The sequence below is a fragment of the Gobio gobio genome, assembly GCF_949357685.1.
Source record: "Gobio gobio genome assembly, chromosome: 15".
NCBI classification, from domain to species: domain Eukaryota; kingdom Metazoa; phylum Chordata; class Actinopteri; order Cypriniformes; family Gobionidae; genus Gobio; species Gobio gobio.
In genome coordinates, this window is record NC_137108.1 from 8636189 (window position 1) to 8658605 (window position 22417).

General features: G+C 36.8%; 1 protein-coding gene across 1 annotated transcript; it reads left to right on the forward strand.

The window, feature by feature from the left end:
* Positions 1–555: 555 nt before the first annotated feature.
* On the forward strand, positions 556–22318 carry cyth2 (cytohesin 2). The gene is made up of 12 exons (XM_079836869.1): positions 556–723; positions 2397–2547; positions 2833–2899; positions 3607–3725; positions 4086–4166; positions 5540–5652; positions 9070–9218; positions 10359–10470; positions 14520–14596; positions 14960–15031; positions 15181–15335; positions 18029–22318. The coding sequence occupies exons 1-12, from the start codon at positions 657–659 to the stop codon at positions 18114–18116; spliced, it is 1251 nt and encodes a 416-aa protein (XP_079692995.1). The 5' UTR covers positions 556–656; the 3' UTR covers positions 18117–22318.
* Positions 22319–22417: the final 99 nt, after the last annotated feature.

Genomic DNA, 22417 nt, shown 5'->3' on the forward strand with positions numbered 1-22417 from the left:
GCAGTTTTTATATGAATAGGTCAATTTAAGACAAAGAGATGTTTAACCATTTACTGCATTTTAAATAATGACAATACTAATTGTATTCATTTTTATCTTGTGTGACAGTGAAAATGCCATGTCACGTCAACAACCCATATGAGAACATTTTGGTTTAATGCTCTAATTGGGTGTTTTCACATTTGTACCTTTTTGAATTAAAATACTTGAGACGGGATGGAGTTGAGGAAGGTGCTGATGGGGGTATTGATTTGCAAAATAAATTCGAGTTTAAATTTAAATTGATGGTCGTTTTTAGCTACTGTTGGAGTTACAACTAGCCTACTGTTACCTCGCTAACTCGGTTGGTTGTAACGTCACTGAATTACATGTGTTAAAACTAAAAATGATCTTCTACTATTACGTACTTGAGTACTACTATCTAATAATCTAAACTACTTTAAGAAACACCTTTTTTTGTTCACAAACTAAACAGAACTAGCCCTTACCAAGATGGCCGCATTTCCGGGTCGTGATTTTCTTTAGCTGACAGGCGCAACTTCCGCTCTCAACTCCTCCTTTGTCTGAGCCCGTTCGGTCCTCCGCCTAGTTATTTATTTATTTCCTTTTCGTTTGTGTGGGGTATATTTTATATATCCTTATCTCTCGGTTATTGAATGACATTCGATTCCGACACATATATGCCTAAAAGCAAAGCCCCCAAAATGGATGATCTGGACTACAGTAAGTAAAGCTGGTTTAGCGTTGTGCTTAGTGCCGCATCACGTAACGTTACTGTTTCATATGAGCCTGGCAAAGGCTTCACGTAGAAGGATGGTTTTGCTATTTCAAAGGGTTTAAACCTAATGTCATTAGTCTGTTGTCACATGTCTCATTTCTGCAGCTTTAATACATCATTCAGCTGCCCATCTCCAGTCATTGTTCTGGATTCATTCGTGTTCGGCCTCCTTCGGTTGTTTACATCTGTATTGTGTCTCTTTGCGTTTATCAGAGGCTGAATAAATTCATGTCAACATTGTGTATTTCATAAGTCTCGTACAGACATGTTGTCATAGTCTTCATCTGTTCATCATTATACATCTTTTGGGTGGCGTAATTGGATTTTAACAGCATTTCTGTCGTTCTTAAGCACATACAGATTTGTCATAACTTAATTTGTAGTCAATTATGAACTTAACATAGGCACACCGAGTGAAATGCTTGTTATTTGTCATCATTAGTCTGCACATTTAATTATTCTGGAAGATGGGCATTGAAAACACAATCATTTCTATGTTACTAACCAGGTGTACAGTAGTGGCCACAAGTGATGTCTGAGAGGAAAGCCTGTATGTTTTAGTAAGTAAATGGATGTCAATGGTCATGTGGACTCTTTTGCAGACAGTCAGATGTTCTTCTGTTGAAGCTCAAGATGCTCTTTGGATCATCTCAGATCCTCCAGGAGAACATGATCATCAGCTTTAGTTCATGTAGCTCCAGTCCTGCTGTCATTACAAGAAGAGACACACCCTAAATATTGAGACCTTCTAAGATTCATGTTTTATTTTATCAACTTTCTTTAAAAAAAAAAAAAAACAGATTTTATTATGTATCTGTGAATGTAGGATTTGCAAATACATTTTTTAAATATAGGTACAAATGGCAGATGAGAAACTGATATCATCTGAATTGACAGGTTGTTTTTATTTAATCGTTACCCTTTTAGATTTTTTTTGTAATTGCTGTTTCAAAAACAAGTCTATTTTTTATTTTAATGCTTGAAATGGGTGGAGTTGGGTGAAAGTTTTGATGGGGTTGATATTTTTGGATTTATGAAATAAATTCAAGTTCAAAATCAAATTGTCATGCTTATAAAGTCCGTTTGTAATGTGTTTTCTTTTTAAAAAAAATAGAAGCATTTAGACCCCATTGTATACCACTGAAGCAGAAGCTAATAGTGTCATGTTTTTAAGTTATTCATTTGTGGTTTTTGGGGCTGAAGATTGTGAAAATTTGTTCCGAAGAACGTCAAGAGTATGTGTCTCTGCCTGCAGGCGTTGCTTTCTGAGCTCCTGTGGGTTTGGCTCTGTTTTGTCCTGGCTTGCTTTCTTTAAAGCTTCCAAACACCCGCTGGTGTCGCAAGAGTCGTCTGTTAGTCCACAGAGAATCTCAACGTAAACGAAACAGTTCGTGTGCATGTGTACGGCCCTGAATCCTGATTACGTTTCCATCTCACATCATAAAGTGAATGATATTAGACACAGGCCAGCAATTACGGGATGTCAAGTGCAGCAGGAAGATGAGAGAAACGGGGGTTTCATGTGAAAGAGGCCTGGGTGTAGTGAATAGTCTTTTCAGTTCCTTTCCTACAAGAGTCCCTGTGACCTCATTTCGCCCTCCTTTCTTTCTCTTCGCAGTCCCAGCGGACCTGAGCCCAGAGGAGCGCTCCGAGCTGGAGGAGATCCGGCGCAGGAAAGGAGCGCTGCTTCTGGAGATCCAGAGGCTGAAGGAAGAGCTGAGAGAAGCCATTATAGAGGTGGAGGGGCTGGAGACCAGCACAGAGGGCAGGTTAGTCTCAGAGTTACACCTGTTATAGTGTTGGGAACATGCTTCTGATTCATGCAAGAGTGTTTGGGCTTTTTCTCTTTCTCCAATTTGCCTTCTCTGATAGATAACGCTCTTTAAATGCGCACACACACACACACACGTTATCAGTAGCTGTGTGAACAGAGCAGTCATTGACATGAACTTGAACTCTCCTTGCTGTGTTCAGTAGGTTCATTGGACACTCAAAGTGAGGCATTGTATTTCACACCTGAAAACAATATTGATCTTCTGTCTTTTATTTCATAGTAAAACATTACAGAAGAGTCGACATGTGGCCATGGGAAGGAAAAAATTCAACATGGACCCGAAAAAGGTAAGCCCTCCTAAATGTGAAGTTAAAAAAGTAATACTACGCACCCATTCACAGCACACGAACATTCACACAAAATCTTGTCGAGTATCATCGCAAACATAGTCGATTTCTTTTAAATGAACACAAACATGAAATGAAACCAGCGTTTTTGTCAAGTTTCATGACCCACAGTGTGAATATCTGAACATGCAATATATCAAAAGAAAAAACTGACTCTGTTTTATTCTCACTTCATGCATTCTTTTTTTTTATCAACATTTGAATGTGTGTAAGTGTCATGAAAAAAGCAACATTTTGAGTAAGCTAAGAAAATGGCGTTTTTGTCAAAGACTAACGTTACATCCGGATCAGATTCATAACGATGAAAACACCTCAAAGCTTCAGTCCTATAACTTGTCCTGGGTCGACATTTCATTCAATAACACATCCATTTTGATTTAGATGCTGTTTATTACTGATGAGATCGCATTCGCATTATTTTTCATATGCATCTGCTTATAAATGTCGCTCGTTCTGCTTCTTCCTCATCTGTGTTCGGATCAGGAGATTCTGTACTCGTTCAGGAGATGTGTAATAGTGCATACCGTATAACAGTGAGAACACAGAAATCCGGAAAATATCGTCAATGGCAGGGAAGCGTTTTGTCCTTTTATACAGTCTATGGTAAAAATCACTCAAATCTCATAATATTTTCCTCTTTTTCACAGGGCATTGTATTCCTAGTGGAGAATGAGCTTCTCAGACACACTCCAGAGGACATTGCTCAGTTTCTGTACAAAGGAGAAGGACTCAATAAAACTGCAATAGGAGACTATTTGGGTGAAAGGTACTTCGCACTTCAACTGCATTATATCAGTGACTTTTATTTTGTTTTCATTTGTGACTGTGTAAGACAAAGATGTTTCCAATTGGTATAAAAAGAAGTAGAATAACATATAAGCTATGCATGTGCATAACTGTTTTTTTTTTAAAACAATTGTATACAAATCAATGCATATAATGGGCAAAGACGTAGCAGAGGTGCATTTGAGATGAATTTAAAGACACTTTTCTGAGAGGGTTTAACCTTGCAAACCGATAAAGCAACAAGCTTACTTAAACCTCTTATTTATAATATTATAGATCAGCGATTAAAACAGAGATTTTGTTAATGTTGTTAAAATATATCTCTCGCTTTCTCTTTCAGGGATGACTTCAATATTAAAGTATTGCAGGCTTTTGTTGATCTTCACGAATTCACAGATCTGAACCTGGTACAAGCACTACGGTAAATCAGCAACTTTTATCTTTGTAACTTTCCTCAGTGTTATTTTTGCTTTGTTTGTTTGTTTAATATTTTGAATTAGATTTTAATTTTAATTAAAGTTTTATTTTTAGTAATTTTGTTATGTGCTTTTGTCATATTTATTAGCAAAAAATTAATGTCACAAATCTGACATTATAATTTTAACATCAATGTAATTTTTTGTACAAACAAAAAATGCAATGCCAATATTTAAATACCAACAAATCTTTGCTTGACTTGGTAATATATAGTTACATCAACCTAAAACTTAACATCAAGAACAACAAGTCACCTGAATTAGGGGTGGACGATTATTTTTATTTATCTTTATTATTAAAAATAAGAACTAAAAACAGCAGTCTTCACATTAATTAAATATACACTGATACAAAGGTTATTCAGCCAAGAGCACTGAGTGATTTTCTCTTTTTCTTTTTTTTGACAGACAGCGGCAGGTTTACTGTTTTAGCAGGTTTACTGTATAGTTTACTGTAGTAGCAGGCTGTCACTTTAAGACCTAATGCACGGATCCTATTGACACGCATTCGGTTTCTTTCCTCAACTGATATCGTTCACTTAAAGCATAACCGACTGTGTTTACATGAATACTCATCAAGACAGCAATTTTGACATAACTGTATGTGTATTTGACAGTTTGAGTGTGTAACAAGGCACGAAACAGAACTGAAGGGATCACACGCTTTCAGAGAGGGAGCTTGTGCGCACGTTTCAGTGTGTGTGTCAGACAACAGACAGCACAAGACTGCAAGGAGTTGTTTTTTGCAAGTTATTGCATTTAATAACTCTTTTTAATGTCAAGCAAGTCACATAAGTAACAGCTGTGTGCCCAGTCTATTCTCTGCTATATGCGTCAACCTAAAACGTACACTTTTCACAATGTTGAAGTAACATATTAAAATCATTCAGATATTGCGTGCCGTTGCGATATGCATATTGCGATATGAACATTTGCGATATTTCGATATATTGCGCTGCCCTACTTTTTAGGTTTAATTTATTTTCATTTCAGTTTTAGTTTTATTTATTTCCAGTTAATAATTTTAGTACTTATTTCAGTTTATTGCCAAGACAACATCTCTAATTATAATTAAACTAATATTTTATTTTATTTCAGCTTTATTTCAATTAACAGAAATAGTTTTTTTATATATATTTAGTTTTAGTTAACGATAATAACCCTGACTTTTCTGCATGTTTCTTCATAGAGGGTGATCTAGCAATATCTTGTTCATTTTGTTGTGGGTGTTTATGAATACAAAACGGTTTCAAGTATTCACACAGTTATGTGTTGTGCTTGTGTTCATGATGCGTCCGTCTATTTCTGCTCAATGCAGGCAGTTTCTGTGGAGTTTCCGCTTGCCAGGTGAGGCTCAGAAAATCGACAGGATGATGGAGGCCTTTGCACAGAGATACTGTCACTGCAATCCTGGAGTCTTCCAGAGCACAGGTGACACACACACACACACACACACACGTCTGGTTCGCTATCTTTGTGGGTACTCTCCATAGGTGTTTTTATACTGTAAAAACTGTATATTCTCTCCCCTTACACTGACCCTACCCCTAAACCTACCCATCACACAAAACTTTCTGCATTTTTACATTTTCAAAAACTCATTCTGTATGATTTAAAATGTAGGTCCCCACAGTGACACAAGTCCCCATGAGTCTGTGGGCGTTCAGGTTGAAGTCCCCACTGGGATAGAAAAACATGAACACACACTGTTATGTGCTTAAAGGTGTACAAGGGATGATGACGCAAATGTGAATGCTGAGGTGTGCGGGCAACAGAAACAACCAAAATTAGTGCTGTTTAGATTATTTATTATTTCAGGAAGTGTAAAGAGGTAACACAAACCAAGAATAAAGACACATAGGAAAGTAAAGCACTAATAACAAGAGACGCCCAAATCAATGAAATAATCAAAACAAAACCCCAATATGGATTAACCTCATACCTACCAACTAACTAATTTACACAAAGAAAAATGTAGAAACAAAACCGAAATCTTCAGCGTATACGATGCCATAAATAAACTACACTTACTACAAAAACAAAAATGCATTTGAGGGCGATCTCTCTTTTTATCTAACTAACATTGCAAAAAAACTACCTACCTACAAAGTAAAGCAAACAAACTCAAAACAACAACTAATGTTAAACAAGGGTCTCAAAACTTTACAGAGTATCTAACACACTGCGTTTGTCTCTGAACAACAGCGTGTGGCACGTTGATCTCAAAACACCTGCACACAATACAACTCTAGCGCAAGCACGCATTCTCTCAGACAGAACTAGTGTAATAATAGTACATCAAACAACATCAAAGCAAACGTTAACAGATAATCATGGTACTCTAGACTTTACAGGCTGCTCAAAAACACAAGAGATGAGTGAGAGCTCGCGCTGATCTGCTCACTGCCCACAACTGGGGCCTTTTAACATGCCGGCACGTCAGCGGATTGGTCGAACATAACTCATTATGCGTCAAACGTCATTCATTGCGTCGAACGTCACTCATAGTGTATAGCGTGTTGACGCTGTATTGGACAGCCGTGTTGGTCCGATGATGCTTCCAAGAATAACTAAGAAAAAGGGAAAAAGAAACCCAAAAACAATACAAAACACATCATCTTACATGTACACTAGCAGTTTCACATGCTTTTGATCACAGCATAGTTCCCATTTGTGTTATTTCATAGTTTTGATTCTAAGAGGCTCAATATAGTCATAATTGAGTAAGTGTGTCTGGTTAGACTGCTGATTGGAAGGGTTAGTTCACCCAAAAATGAAAATTACCCCATGATTTACTCACCCTCAAGCCATCCTAGGTGTGTATGACATTCTTCTTTCAGACGAATACAATCAGAATTATATTAAAAATGTCCTGGCTCTTCCAAGCTTTATAATAGCAGCGAATATTCAACTTATGAAAAAAGCGTAACTGACGCAATGCATAACATCGGATGCAGAAGGGCGTTACTCTTTCTTCATAAGTTTTATATGGAAGGTGGTCTGTCGGAAACTAGATATTTTACTTTATAACATGTTAAATATGGATATTTTTCTTATATAACCCCATCAATTCGCTTCAGAAAGTCTTTATTAACCCCCGGAGCCCTGTGAAGTACGTTTATGATGAATGGATGCACTTTTTTGGGCTTCAAGTTTTGGGCTCACATTCACTGCCATTATAAAGCTTGGAAGAGCCAGGAGATTTTTAATATAACTCTGATTGTATTTGTCTGAAAGAAGAATGTCATATACACCTAGGATGGCTTGAGGGTGAATAAATCGTGGGGTAATTTTCATTTTTGGGTGAACTATCCCTTTAACCCTTAATCGTCCCTTGGGGTCCAGCTGACCCCACTGGACTTTTCCTCCATTTTTTAAAAGTGTTCCCTTCATCTCAGGGCCATGAGACTCGGTGACTTTTCCTAAATAATCTATCTAAACTTGCACAAAAAATCTGGGCTTGATTTGGTTGTTCTAAAGGTGTGTAAAAAAAAATTTACCGTTTAAGTCCCTCGGGGTCAGATTGACCCCACATTGAAAATGAATGGGAAAGTGTAAAAAATACATTTTTTTTCACTTTTTTTGTCAATTTTTTTTTGCTAAATCCAGTATAAATCTGAAAATTTCCACATTTATATCAAGGTCTGGTCCTAGAGCATAAACACAAAGTAGAACGAACTTTCTGTCTCATACACACACGCACACACACACAAACACACACATGTGTGTGACTGCAACAGAGAGCATTTTTATAGAAACTGGAAAATAAAATCAACAAAACTGGCATTTCATACATAAATGAAGTACTAATACTAGAGCACAAATGCAATATGGAACAAGCATGTTCACTCACACGCACACACACACAAACACAAACACAGGTGTCTGGAGCATTTTTTGGGATTTTGGCAATGAATGGGAAAATGTAAAAAATGCTTTTTTTTTCACTTTGTTTGTAAAAAAAAAATCAACTAAATCCAGTATAAATCTGAAAATGTCTACATTTATATCAAGATCTGGTCCTAGAGCATAAACACAAAGTGGAACGAACTTTCTGTCTCATACACACACGCACACACACGCACACAAACACACACATGTGTGACTGCAACAGAGAGCATTTTTATAGAAACTGGCAAATAAAATCAACAAAACTGGCATAAATCTGAAAAAATTCCATACATAAATGAAGGACAAATACTAGAGCACAAATGCAACATGGAACAATCATGAGAAAGAGAGGGAAAAGGGCAAATAAAAGAAAGATGAAAGGCAGCTTAACTTTTGCATAACTTCCCTATGGACCTCTATTGGATAATGTGGTCATTGCACTCTCTTTCTCTTTAACTATAATTCCTAAAGTTTTTCCACAAACCTACAGATGGCGGTATTCTATCCCTAACACATAGAGCAATGTCCAAAAACTATTTATATTTATTTAAGATCATCATTCAAGTGATTTTTTCATAAAAAAAATGATTTTTAATGAGCCAAATTATGACATAGTTAAGTATTTGTGCAGTAAATAGGTAAAAAACTACCAAATACCCACAAAAACACAGCATAAATGTATAGTTGAGAAGTAAATAAAAAAAATGATATATAGTTTTCCATGTAAAAAAATTATATTTCCTTATGCAATCGCTCTGTAAAAGTTTGGGGTCTATCTGACCCCAAGGGACTCAAACGTAAACCCTACTTGAGGGGCGATTAAGGGTTAAGTCATGAACATTGACACACTAAGAACTTGTCAAACACTTGTCAAACTTGTCAAGTTTTTGCTGCTGCAATTCAGGAGTATTTTGTTTCGTTAAATAGATGTGTCAAGACTCTGTCTTCTCCCCGCAGACACCTGTTATGTGCTGTCGTTTTCCATCATCATGTTGAACACTAGTCTGCACAACCCCAATGTGCGGGACAAGCCCACGGTGGAGCGATTCATCGTCATGAACAGAGGCATCAATGACGGGGGAGATTTACCAGAGGACCTGCTCAGAGTGAGTGTGAACGTGATTATTTCTTGGGTGATTAGTATTGTAATAAAAATGATATTATGTAAATACATCAGCATTAATGACTTTTTAAGGGTGAACTGTGTCATTTCTTTCTAAAGACTTCAGCAGGGCCCTATGATTTCTGTGATGTGTAAATCACGGAATCCAGTCATAAAAATAGAATTTACAGTATAACACAAAATGTCACGGTTGACAATGCACTGACAATGTTGACAAAAAAAAAGGATTTCTCTTTTTGTAGCTCGCTTCCTAATGTATAGTTGTCAAATAAGCCTAGCATTGTATATTACAAATATTGTTGGCTCTTGACAAATTGCTTGTGTTCCTCTTGTAAATCGCATTGGAAAAAGCCTCTGCTAAAAGCATAAATGTACATTTACAAATAAGTACATTTACAGTTATTCAAATCGTGATATGGACCAGTGTCTGAATATTAAACTGCAAAATGACTGCTATTAAATATGAAGTCTGCATGTTCTCTGTGTGAATGTACTAATAATATTATTAATAAAATGATTAACTTTATTGTAAGGAATATCACACAATTTTAATGGTAAGCCTGTTTTGTGCAGCATTTTGTTTGGCAACAAAATCAATGGTATTTGTTCATTTTTCATTTGTTACTTTTTAAAAGATTCATTAATGCTTTATACCTTCATTTGATTACCACTGTTTTTGATACATTTGTATAAAATCATAATTCCAGCTAAATTAAAATGGACAACACAGAATTTCTGAAAAATGGGGCCCATTTTTTGGTTAAAATGTTATTAAATTGTTAAAGTTTATACATTTCATTATTTAGACTGGCCTTTTGATTATTACAATTTAATCAATTATAAAAAACAGAATTTGGGGGAAAAAATAAAATGGATTTCATATGGTCCTAAAATGTAATATTAAATGATGTACGTTTTACGATTTCAATGAATTACACCGGCTTTTTGATTACTAAAAATGACTACAATTTTATTTAACCATTTCGTAGGGCCTACTTCAGGTCTCTATGTTGCTCCAAATTGCTATCCGTGTGAACGACCCTTGAGAAGCCTTTTTTTTTTTTTTTTTATAATAACGCTTCACATTGAATGCTGTTATAAACAATGTGAGTGTTCCCTACAGAATCTGTATGACAGCATTAAGAACGAGCCTTTTAAGATCCCAGAGGATGATGGGAATGACCTGACACACACTTTCTTCAACCCTGACAGAGAAGGCTGGCTCCTCAAACTGGGTGAGTGCCTCCTGACGTGCGCCAGGAGAATTTCTGTTTAACCAAAGTTTTTCATCATTGTCATTGCATGATATTCTGTTTCATTGCTGCGCTTAGCACTTTTTTTTTCTCCTAAAAAAACCCCAAGCGAAACATCACTTCTAATGTGTTTGGCACTTCCGAAGATTTACTTTCTTTCTGCATGGCGAGCTCTGTGATCTCTCAAGCACTAAAAGCTTTTGAATCTTTTTCCCTCTCCCTGTGTCTCTTTCTCCTCTTTCTTTCTGTTTCCTGTGACCCGTTCCCCCGTTCCCTTTTTCCGATCTCTTCTGGCTCCTGCTCTGCTTGACCTGTGATTTCTCCTCTGCTGCTGGTGCTGTTCACCCTTCAGGAGGTATGTACAGCCTCTTTTCCCTTACTAGAGCAACTCGTAGGGAAGGACCACTTAGATTAGTACAGAACGATCTTATTACAGTACAGACAGCATCATTATTATTGTAGTGTTTGTGCTTCAGACATGACTGATTCCTCAAATCATGCGTGTTGTTGCAGAGATGTGTGCTGTTACTTTACTACGTGATCAGTATTGAAGCACTGCTTCGAAATGTTGCGAATCATTTATTTCAAACCAATGATTCCGAGCGTATATTTAACTGGCAAAGTGACGCAATTTCAGGAGACAAGGCTTTGTACGAAATTCCAGGTTCGCCACTAGGGTCGATCTGTGAGAACCATGAACAAGAGTCTGTATAGTTTTTACCTGATCTCTGATCAGTTTTATACATTTGTAGACCTTTTTTAATAGCACATTTTTATAATAAACAGGAAGTTGTAGCTAAACGTATCTTATTGGCTTGATAAACCAATCTCGCCATAAAACAAACAAAACAAGCCCTATAAAGTCATAAAACAATATTATATACAGACACTTCAGATTTATTGCTATTAGATGATTGGTTAATTGCATTTAATAGATTACTTTCAATAAAACATTTGCAGATGGTGTGTAAAAGGTGCATGCATGTTTGGGTTGTGTTTATGTTGCATTGACTCCATGCAAATTTTTTATTCGGACAAGTGAATGCTTGCAATTAGTTAGTTCTTGAAATTTCATTCCTGTTAGATATTCCACGGTCAACTGTAAGTAGTATTTTTGGAAAGTGGAAGTGTTTAGGAACAACAGCAACTCAGCCATGAAGCGGAAGGCCACGTAAAGTCACAGAGCGGGCCAAGTGCTGAGGCGCATGGTGTGTAAAATTCGTCAACTCTCTGCTGATTCCATGTAGGGATGGGTGATATGGCCTAAAATCCATACTGCGATATACATTGCAGCGTCTTACGATAACAACATATATCGCGATATATAAATGATAATAGAACCATTTCAGAACAAGTTACATAGATCCTATGGAAAGCTAAACTACTGCTAAAATGTATTTTCTTTTTAAAGAAAGAAAGAAACGTTGTATGTAGTTTTGAGAACATTTATTGTGCAAAACTGTAATTCTACAGCATAATGTTGCAGATAAATAAAATTCAAGTACACTAGCTGTAGAGACTTTAACAAAGAAAAGCAGAAATTTTAAAAAACGTCCTGTACGCGCTTATCCATATAATGGCAGTGAATGGCGACCAGGCTACAAAATTATACAAAAGTATCACACAATGATACAGTGAGACGCGCACCATATATGGAAAGTGTTCAGGAGACATACTATAAGGTTTTATAATAAAGAAATTGAATTATTAATTATTTAATTATTCAGTCAAAACACTGAGCTCCGTCGTTACTTCCTGTGAGTGCGTGCAAGCCATCAGCATTTTTTTGTTGTTGTTTTGTTGTTTCTGCTTGAATGCCCTTGGTGTCTTTTTAGTTAAGGAACAGTATTAGGTAAAGAAAATTATTTTGTCCAATGCACAGATACTTTAAACAAAAACATATTTCAAACAAAGTTTCTTACCTGCAGCCTAATGTAACGCATTTGGTTTTAAACATTTTGTTCTCTTAATGAAATTAAAATTGGTGTCTTGTTAATAAAGGAACGGATACAGCAAAACATTTATTTAACTATATACTTTTTTTAAATTAAATTAATACGTTTATTATTTATGATGATAATAATTTTAAGTAAATAATACATAAACATTTAAAGGCTGTATGCTTTTTAAAAGTAAACATTGTTTATAAAAAAGATCAAGTGAAAAATAAGCAACCATCTAGGTATAATTATTATTATTAGTAGAGACAAATTATTATTACATAGAGACGTAGCTAAATCTACTGTACAACAGTAGCCTAATATATTCTGTCAATTTCTTCACGTTAATCCGAACTTTTATTTTGACGGGTTGCCGTGAAGACCTTTGAGACCTTTGCGCCATTATGTTTTTGAATTCCTTGAAATATGATTGAAATCACTTCAAAAAGGAAAATATTAAGTGGTACATGTGCAAAGCAAGTCTGTCGTAAACGCTGCATAACATTATGTAATGAGAACATTATAATTGTGTGCTTAGGGCATAGCTTTTAATGGTGAGACTTTTGTTTTTGTAATCAGGCTCTCATAAATTGTATAAAAAATGGATTTAGATTTATTGGCCAATATGTCAGTTATCGGTAGACTGGGTAAACCCAGCCCGATCTGCCGGCGATTTGATTTCGCCCTGCAGCTCAGGCTGGAAACCTATACATATTTCTATACTGCTTCTGTTACAAATTTGTAGGTACCAATCACAAACCGGCTTATCCACCTGGCGTCCACTATTGGTTGCTCTGATTGGTTGAAGGACTATCTAATTGCGTACGGAGTCATTTGAACTATGCCCGTTGATCACGCCTCTTGTGCAGTAGAAAATACAGAGCAGACTCCCCAGACTAATGTTCAATCTTAAAGGGTTAGTTCACCCAAAAATGAAAATTCTGTCATTAATTACTTACCCTCATGTCGTTCGACACCCGTCAGACCTCCGTTCATCTTCGGAACAGAAATGAAGATATTTTAGTTGAAATCTGATGGCTCTGAAAGGCCTCCATTGGCACAATGGCACGTTACACTCTCAAGACCCTTAAAAGGTACTAAAGACGTCGTTACAAAGTCCATCTCACTACAGTGGTTCTACAATAACTTCATGAATCGGCGAGAATAGTTTTTGTGCGCAAAAAAACCCTAAATAACGACTTGCATAGTGATGACGATTTCAAAACAAGGCATCATGAAGCTTCGAAGCGTTATGAGTCAATGAGCCGAATGATGATTCGGATCGCGTGTCAAACCACCAAACTGCTGAAATTTGGCGATTCAAACTGCTGAATCGACTCACTGATTCATAACGCTTCGAAGCTTCATGATGCCTTGTTTTGAAATCGTCATCACTATGTAAGTCGTTATTTAGGGTTTTTTTGCGCACAAAAACTATTCTCGCCGATTCATAAAGTTATTTTAGAACCACTGTAGTGAGATGGACTTTGTAACGACATCTTTAGTACCTTTTAAGGGTCTTGAGAGTGTAAAGTGCCATTGTGCCAATGGAGGCCTTTCAGAGCCATCAGATTTCAACTAAAATATCTTCCTTTGTGTTCCGAAGATGAACGGAGGTCTTACGGGTGTCGAACGACATGAGGGTAAGTAATTAATGACAGAATTTTCATTTTTGGGTGAACTAACCCTTTAAAAGATTGAGCTTGGTCTGGTGATGGCCAGACAAAGTTATCGGTGTATTGGCCAAAATTTTCATATCGGTGCATCCCTACCTGTAAACAACCACCTAGCAACCAACCAAAACAACACAAGTGGCATTGTAAGCAGGCAACCAGTCAAAACACACTAGCATCTTGTTAAAGATTTTTGCACTAGTAGCAAACATCACTTACCAATCTGCAGAAAATTTAAAATTAGTATAGTAGGAATTTATTTGGGTTTTTCGAGGTTTTCACTCTACTAATAATATGTGTGTGGATATTTCTTGCTGTGTCTGTGCAGTTTCATTTACAGGCTGACACAGGAAATGATTAATTTGTTGTTTAAAAAGCCTGTCTTACATCTCTAATCTAGTGTAACCATCTTCCACAGGAGGTCGTGTGAAAACATGGAAGAGACGGTGGTTCATTCTGACAGATAACTGCCTCTATTACTTTGAGTACACAACAGTAAGTCAATAACATTTCTTTGAAATACTTTTGTATAATGGCTGTATATAACAAGCAAATGTGTTTATATGATAATCAGCCATTTATTTAGAAGGATAATGAACTGGACAACAGTCAATTACACAGTTCATTGTCAAAATTATTTGACCACAGAATGCTGCAGTTGACCAATCAGAATCAAGTATTCAAAAGAGCCATGTAATAATTGTTTGTACTGTATACTATTAGCATAAATTGATCAAAATAGGCAGTAAAGACATTTATAATGTTACAAAAGATTTATATTTCGCATAAATCAAACTTTCGAATGGTAGTGTATGGTTTAACTGGACTGCCTGATTTATTAAGTGTTTGTGTCTTTAGGACAAGGAGCCCAGAGGCATCATCCCATTGGAGAACCTGAGCATTCGAGAGGTCGAAGATCCCAGAAAGCCAGTAAGCCAAATGCAGCTAATCTCATATAACAGTTTCCATGATACTTTTCATAGATCAACTACAGATTATTGTGTTTACCATTCGGGCTGGGCAGCATCAAAAACGGTTTGTGGGCTTTGTTTGTTCATGGTGTTCTTTTTTGTGTGCAGAACTGTTTTGAGCTGTACATCCCTAATAACCGCGGGCAGCTGATAAAAGCGTGTAAGACCGAGGCTGACGGACGTGTGGTGGAGGGTAACCACATGGTGTACCGGATCTCAGCTCCCACCCCAGAGGAAAAGGACGAATGGATACACAGCATCAAGTGAGTAAACAATGACAGCTGAATGAAGATACTCAAGGGATTTATGAAGATCTCAGAGTACAAGGCGTTCAAAAGGGGACCTGGCAAAGGGGGTCAAATGAAAATGTTTGCCTCCGACAAATATTTGCGTGTATCTGAAGTATATTTGCATTTCCTGATGGGAATAGCTGTGTATATGCTAGTGTATTCCTCAGGGCACCAAAAATAACAGATACAAATATTTGAAATGTAAATTTTGCTCTTACAAGCCTTCCAATATGTCCCTCCCCAACATTATGTTTAGCCTTGTAAAGTCTGACATGAAACAATAGAGAGAAAAAAAATTTTTTTAAATGGAAAAATGTATTGAACCTTTAGACAAAATCTATAAAATTTCTAAAATAAAAACTGTGTTGCATATGTGTTTTGTTTTGAGTATCTTTTATGGCTTTTATATGGTATGATATTGTAAGAATATGCAGCTCATACTCGAGGTGGAAAAATAACTATTTATTTAGAGACCCAAACTGAGGAAAATATGAAATTTGTTGCAGATGCTGATTATTTACATAGCTTGTAATGTAAATCAGTGAGATATTTGTAGTATAGCAGATACTTGCATAAAATCATATGAATATCAGTTGCCACTCTGTATCTGCCAATAATATGCTTTAGTAAGATGATTTTTAAATGTTTATGACCAAAGATCTGTAGTTTTAATACATAATTTAAAACGCAATTAATTGGAATGTTATTTTTTTATTACTTGGCCCGCCCGATCGGTGGATATAACCGCAAACCGTGCATCACTGACACACACACACAAGCCTTACTGCAGAGTCAGACAAATCAGCATGATCAAAACTTATGCGATTTAATTTTTCCTTCAAATATCAAGTCAAGAGAGTGAACAATACACATCAAGAAAGGAATGTTATTTCACTTTTTAAGATAGCTGTCGGCAGGCCGGTGATACGTTTTGGTAGCCCGTCTGGAAAACACATAGCCCCGGGACGTTGGGCTTTGCAATATGATCACGAATCGCAGCACAATGAACCAACAACACCTCAAATAAAGGATTATAAAGCGTGCTAAGTTATGTTCGGTTAGACACGTACACATAATCAATAGATATCAAACGATCTGTAACAATGCAATACTATCACATATAAAAAAAATTTTTACTCACATAAGTGTGTTGCTTCATTCGTTCATGTAATCTCATCCTGTCTGCAAATCCAGTATTTTGTTTACAAATGAATCCGCGGTGAATTGAAGAAACAAACATGCAATGTCTTCCCCACGTGAGCTGGATATTCATTAAAGGGTTAGTTCACCCAAAAATGAAAATTCTGTCATTAATTACTTATCCTCATGTCGTTCGACACCCGTAAGACCTCCGTTCATCTTCGGAACACAAATGAAGATATTTTAGTTGAAATCCGATCGCTCAGAAAGGCCTCCATTGGCACAATGCACTTTACACTCTCAAGACCCATAAAAAGTACTAAAGACGTCGTTACAAAGTCCATCTCACTACAGTGGTTCTACAATAACTTTATAAAGTGACGAGAATAGTTTTTGTGCGCAAAAAAACCCTAAATAACGACTTATATCATGATGACCGATTTCAAAACAAGGCATCATGAAGCTTCGAAGCGTTATGAATCAGTGAGTCGATTCAGCAGTTTGAATCGCCAAAGTAAAGTGATTTCAGCAGTTTGGCGGTTTGACACGTGATCCGAATCATGATTCGACTCACTGATTCATAACGCTTCGAAGCTTCATGATGCATTATTTTGAAATCGGTCATCACTATATAAGTCGTTATTTGATTTTTTTTGCGCACAAAAACTATTCTCGTCGCTTTATAAAGTTATTATAGAACCACTGTAATGAGATGGACTTCGTAAGGACGTCTTAAGTACCTTTTATGGGTCTTAAAAGTGTACCGTGCATTGTGCCAATGGAGGCCTTTCTGAGCGATCGGATTTCAACTAAAATATCTTCCTTTGTGTTCCGAAGATGAACGGAGGTCTTACGGGTGTCGAACGACATGAGGATAAGTAATTAAAGACAGAATTTTCATTTTTGGGTGAACTAACCCTTTAAAAATAAAGTTCATAATATTGCATTCATAATATTGGGGAAGGAAGGAAGCTTATGCAGCATGTTTATTGCTTGGAAATTCGATCCGGTTTAGCTCCACGCAGGCCTATGTTATTTATCTATAGCAAGCTATGCACAAATCGGTGGGCGGAGCTTCAGAATCAGGCGTTCATCTTCTTCTGTTGAGGCGGTTTCTCACCACACTGATGTCACAGGGTGGCACATTCCCAGATCAAGCGTTTGTGGAGCCAGCTTTCAATAAAAGCTTTCCTTTGACTAACAAGGAAGTTTTCAGCTCTGTAACTTACAGGATATTCTTATATTACCATGACCTTTTATATATCAAAATGCTCAAGGGAAAGTTGATTTCTCAATTTATGGCCCCTTTAAAAAACTATCAATCAGATGACAGGAGGCGTGTAGTAGATTGTGTGCAACAGGCTTTTCGGCAAAGTTTTGATACTGTTGATCATTTAGAGGCCATAGAAATTTGTATCAAATATGATACATTAGGCTATATAGATTAAATGGATTAAATAGGAAATATATGCCAGCTCTGCAAATAAGAGTATGGGACATGACCTGATCTTCTGTTTTTGTTGCAGATCTGCTGTGAGTGTGGACCCCTTCTACGAGATGCTTGCAGCCAGGAAGAAACGCATTTCCCTAAAGAAAAAAGAAGAGCAACCCTAGAAATCCTCCATCTCTCCTCCATCCTTCCATACACTCCATCCATTCTCTGCGAAACCAATGATACTTCATTAAGGTAGCTCTTGTCGTCTCATCAGAAGAATCCATAATGCTGGTTTGATGGAGAGATGGATGTCGTTGGGTAAACCTGAACGTCATCATCTTTTGGATTTAGGTGATCTGGACTGCACAATTACCCATCTCTTATGTTATAACTTCTGCTACAATTGTACACTACACAGTGTTATTCACTATCACTCTAGTTTGTAGTCCAACACTATATTACGCTGACATTCCATAGACCTTCACCGACAAGCATGACATTCAGACATAAATCTCCATCCTCACCTCGTCACTGACAACGTTCACTTCTACTTCCTGTGCTCTCACATTCGGTGGCTCCTGACCACCATTCATGCTATTTACAGCATTTTACTGTGAAGTTCTTACACATACAGGGTAGACGAGCAAACAGCCTGATGTATTCTTCATCCTCAACGGGGACAGATTCACCCGAGCCTTTAGCAGAAATGAGCAGGAAGTTTTGTTCACACTGAAGGCTTTTGTTCGTTCAGCCGCTATTGATTTATTGGGTCTATTCTGCTGCCTGTCTTTGTCATTTGATCTAAACCGACACTATTTATCCCTTACTCATTTGAGTTTATTTACATGTTATAAATGAAGATGTAAATGAAGGTCATTGCTATTTACACTACATATCAAGACTGAGCTAAGCATATCCCATCAGACTAATATTGGTATATAGAATAACAGCTGTATTAAACTTCACTGACCCATCATAACATCTATAGAAACACATCTCATTGTATGCGAATCCTTAAATAAGCTCCTCCACCTTTAAGAAAAGAGCCTTAAAAGTCCCCACAGCCCTGTTTCTGAATGTTCTTACTAGTGTTTCGACTAAACTAACTAGGTTTAAACCGATAACTCAACCACTGGGGCTGCCAAACTGTTCTTGGGGGAATCTCATGAAAATATGTCCAGATTATATTGCACACTAAGAAGAAAACTAGAAAAAAATTTATTAATTTAATTTATTATTTGCCTTTTTTTCATAACTAAGCACATTTCCCTCCAAATGCATCCATATGTTTGGTGGAATGAAATCTAATTTTGGTAACATTTTACAGTAAGGTCACATTTGTTAAAGGGATAGTTCACCCAAAAATTTAAATTGTCATTAATACTCACCCTCGTGTCGTTCCAAACCCGTAAGACTTTCGTTCATCTTTAGAACACAAATGAAGATATTTTTGATGAAATTTGAGAGATTTCTGTCCCTCCACTTTGACGCTTCAAAAAGTTCATAAAGAGATCATAAAACTAATCGGTATGAATTGAGCGGTTTAGTCCAAATTTTCTGAAGAGCCACAATATGTTAATATTTATATGATGAACAGATTTAATTTTTCATAAAAATATTTATCAACTTACACATCAGTTATTACAAACGGAAGCTCAAGCTTGACATGCGTAAACCAATGAGGTTCATTCTCGTGTTCCACATCACCTTTGAGCTTCCTCGAGAACCAATGAGGTTCATTCTCATGTTACGCATCACATTTGAGCTTCTGCTCGAACCATTGAGGTTCATTCTCGTGTTACGCATCACGTTTGAGCTTCTGCACGAACCAATGTGGTTCATTCTCGTGTCACGCATCACCTTTGAGCTTCCTCGAGAACCAATGAGGTTCATTCTCACGTTACGCAGCACGTTTGAGCTTCTGCACGAACCAATGAGGTTCATTCTCATGTTACGCATTACGTTTGAGCTTCTGCATGAACCAATGAGGTTCATTCTCGTGTTACGCATCACGTTTGAGCTTCTGCAAGAACCAATGAGGTTCATTCTCGTGTTACGCATCACGTTTGAGCTTCTGCACGAACCAATGAGGTTCATTCTCATGTTATGCATCACGTTTGAGCTTCTGCACGAACCAATGAGGTTCATTCTCATGTTATGCATCACGTTTGAGCTTCTGCACGAACCAATGAGGTTCATTCTCATGTTACGCATCACGTTTGAGCTTCTGCAAGAACCAATGAGGTTCATTCTCGTGTTACGCATCACCTTTGAGCTTCCTCAAGAACCAATGAGGTTCATTCTCACGTTACGCATCACATTTGAGCTTCTGCTCGAACCATTGAGGTTAATTCTCGTGTTACGCAGCACGTTTGTGCTTCACTTTATTTTCACTGATGAATGTTTATATGTGGATTAAAAGTCTATATTAAATCTGTTCATCATATAAAGCGATCATTGTCTCTTCAGAAAATTTGGATTTAACCGTTTGATTCATATGGATTAGTTTTATGATCTCTTTATGGACTTTTTTAAGGGTCAAAGTGCTTATTGCGTAGCTGTCAACGGAAGGACAGAAAGCTCAGATTTCATTAAAAGTATCTTCATTTGTGTTGAAATGAAGATGAACGAAAGGCTTGTGGGTTTGGAACGACATGAATGTTAGTAAATGACAGATTTTTTTGTAGTGAACTATCCCTTTCGCTAACATTAGTGCAATAATATGAATAAAATGTATTTTTAAAGCATTTATTTATCTTCGTTAATATTAGTTCATATAAATACAGTAGTTTGTGTTAATTCACAGAGCATTAAATAATGTTAATCAATATTAACTAAGATTAATAAATGCTGTTCATTGTTAGTTTGTGTTAGCTAATAACAAACTAGACCTTTTTGTAAAGCGTTACCCTTAAAATTTCTTTAGAATTTGGGGTGAAATTTGACATGATCTTGACAGGTTTGGTGAGATTCGCTCTGTGCCATCACAAGCAAACGGTCTCGATTGGCCAATAATTGTGCAGTTAAAGTGTGATCTTTCAGAATGTGTGTTTGCTGTAGCAGAGAAAGACGTGTCTGCTGTTTAATCCCCCACAAACAAGACACGAATAAGATGGTTTTCTATCATTCCTGATCCTAAAATATGTGCCAGGCGTGTTTGTATTGTTGCTTGTTGCTTGTGTGAAACACTAGTTACTCCCTCTTACTCAGTGCCGTTCAGTTTGAAGGAGTCCATGGCAGCTTTTTCCAATGTACATTTATATTTTGCCTTTTTCTGTTTGTAAATACATGTTGTTATGTTTGTTTACAACACAATTTGCTAGCATTTTTATTTATTGTTTTTCCTATTCTTTTTTGAGAAATAAGGATCGGGGTTGCATGTTACTGAATTGAAGCATCTTTTGTAAAGGGTGAATCCGATGCCACGTCTAAGGCGACTATTAGCGTTCTGTATTTCTAAACCTCACGTGAGCGAGCAAGTCTGCAAATTGGCACTGCAGTTCAAAAAGCATCTAGTGACTATTAAAACGTGTACTTGATCCAAACAAAGCGATTAGGAATGTTGCATAGATATTTTTAAAGCCGATTATATGGAACACTAATAGCGTCTGGAGTCTAAAAATAATAACCACGCTATTTAAATATACTAATTATGAAATGGTAAATACTGAGAAATGTTTAGCGGTGCATTTTGCTTGACTTCTGTGATTTTTCCCGATTGATATAAAGCTTGGCTATAGTAATCGATGTCTTTTGACTTTAAGACATATTTATTAGTTTGGAGTTAGAATCCATGTTGATGGCACTTTAATAGAGTTCAGCACAGTTTTGACTAAACGACAGCTTGATATACTCTCTAGTGCCCTCTATGAGTATGTAACTAGTACTGCAGTTCTTAACTGGTTTAAGCCTTGCTGCACACGTAAAGGATGCCAGTATACAGCATCCACATCAAATCATTTGAGGTGAACCTGCTTCACATTGTATTGTATGTTAACCCACAGGCCATACGTATATGAGACTCCAAGTGTTAAATGGCATTAAACTGCTGACTGCAACAGTACATTCCTTAATATAAGCTATGTGTTTAAATGAATAGTTTGGGCATGACGTTGTCTGATGAAGACTGTAGAATGACTCCGATGACTTGAATACGTTTTGGAGACTCTAAATCTGGGCATTCTTGATGAGAAGTGCAAAGGTGCCAAAGCCTTTCAGCAAGTCTTTGAATACGATAGGACCAATGAAAGCGTTTCGTCCTCTTCTTTCTTTTTTCCCCGCCCTCCCTGTTTCTGATTGGCCACAGAATGGTACAGATTGTTGAGAAATTCATGTAGCAAAATGAAAACTCAGTTATGGTACACTGGTGCCAATCAACTCTAATAAACAAAAAAGACATTCATGTTGTGTGTTTGTGAGTGTGTGTTTATTAATAGCTGGTAAATCCTATTTTCCCCAACAAGGTATACTTGGAAATATT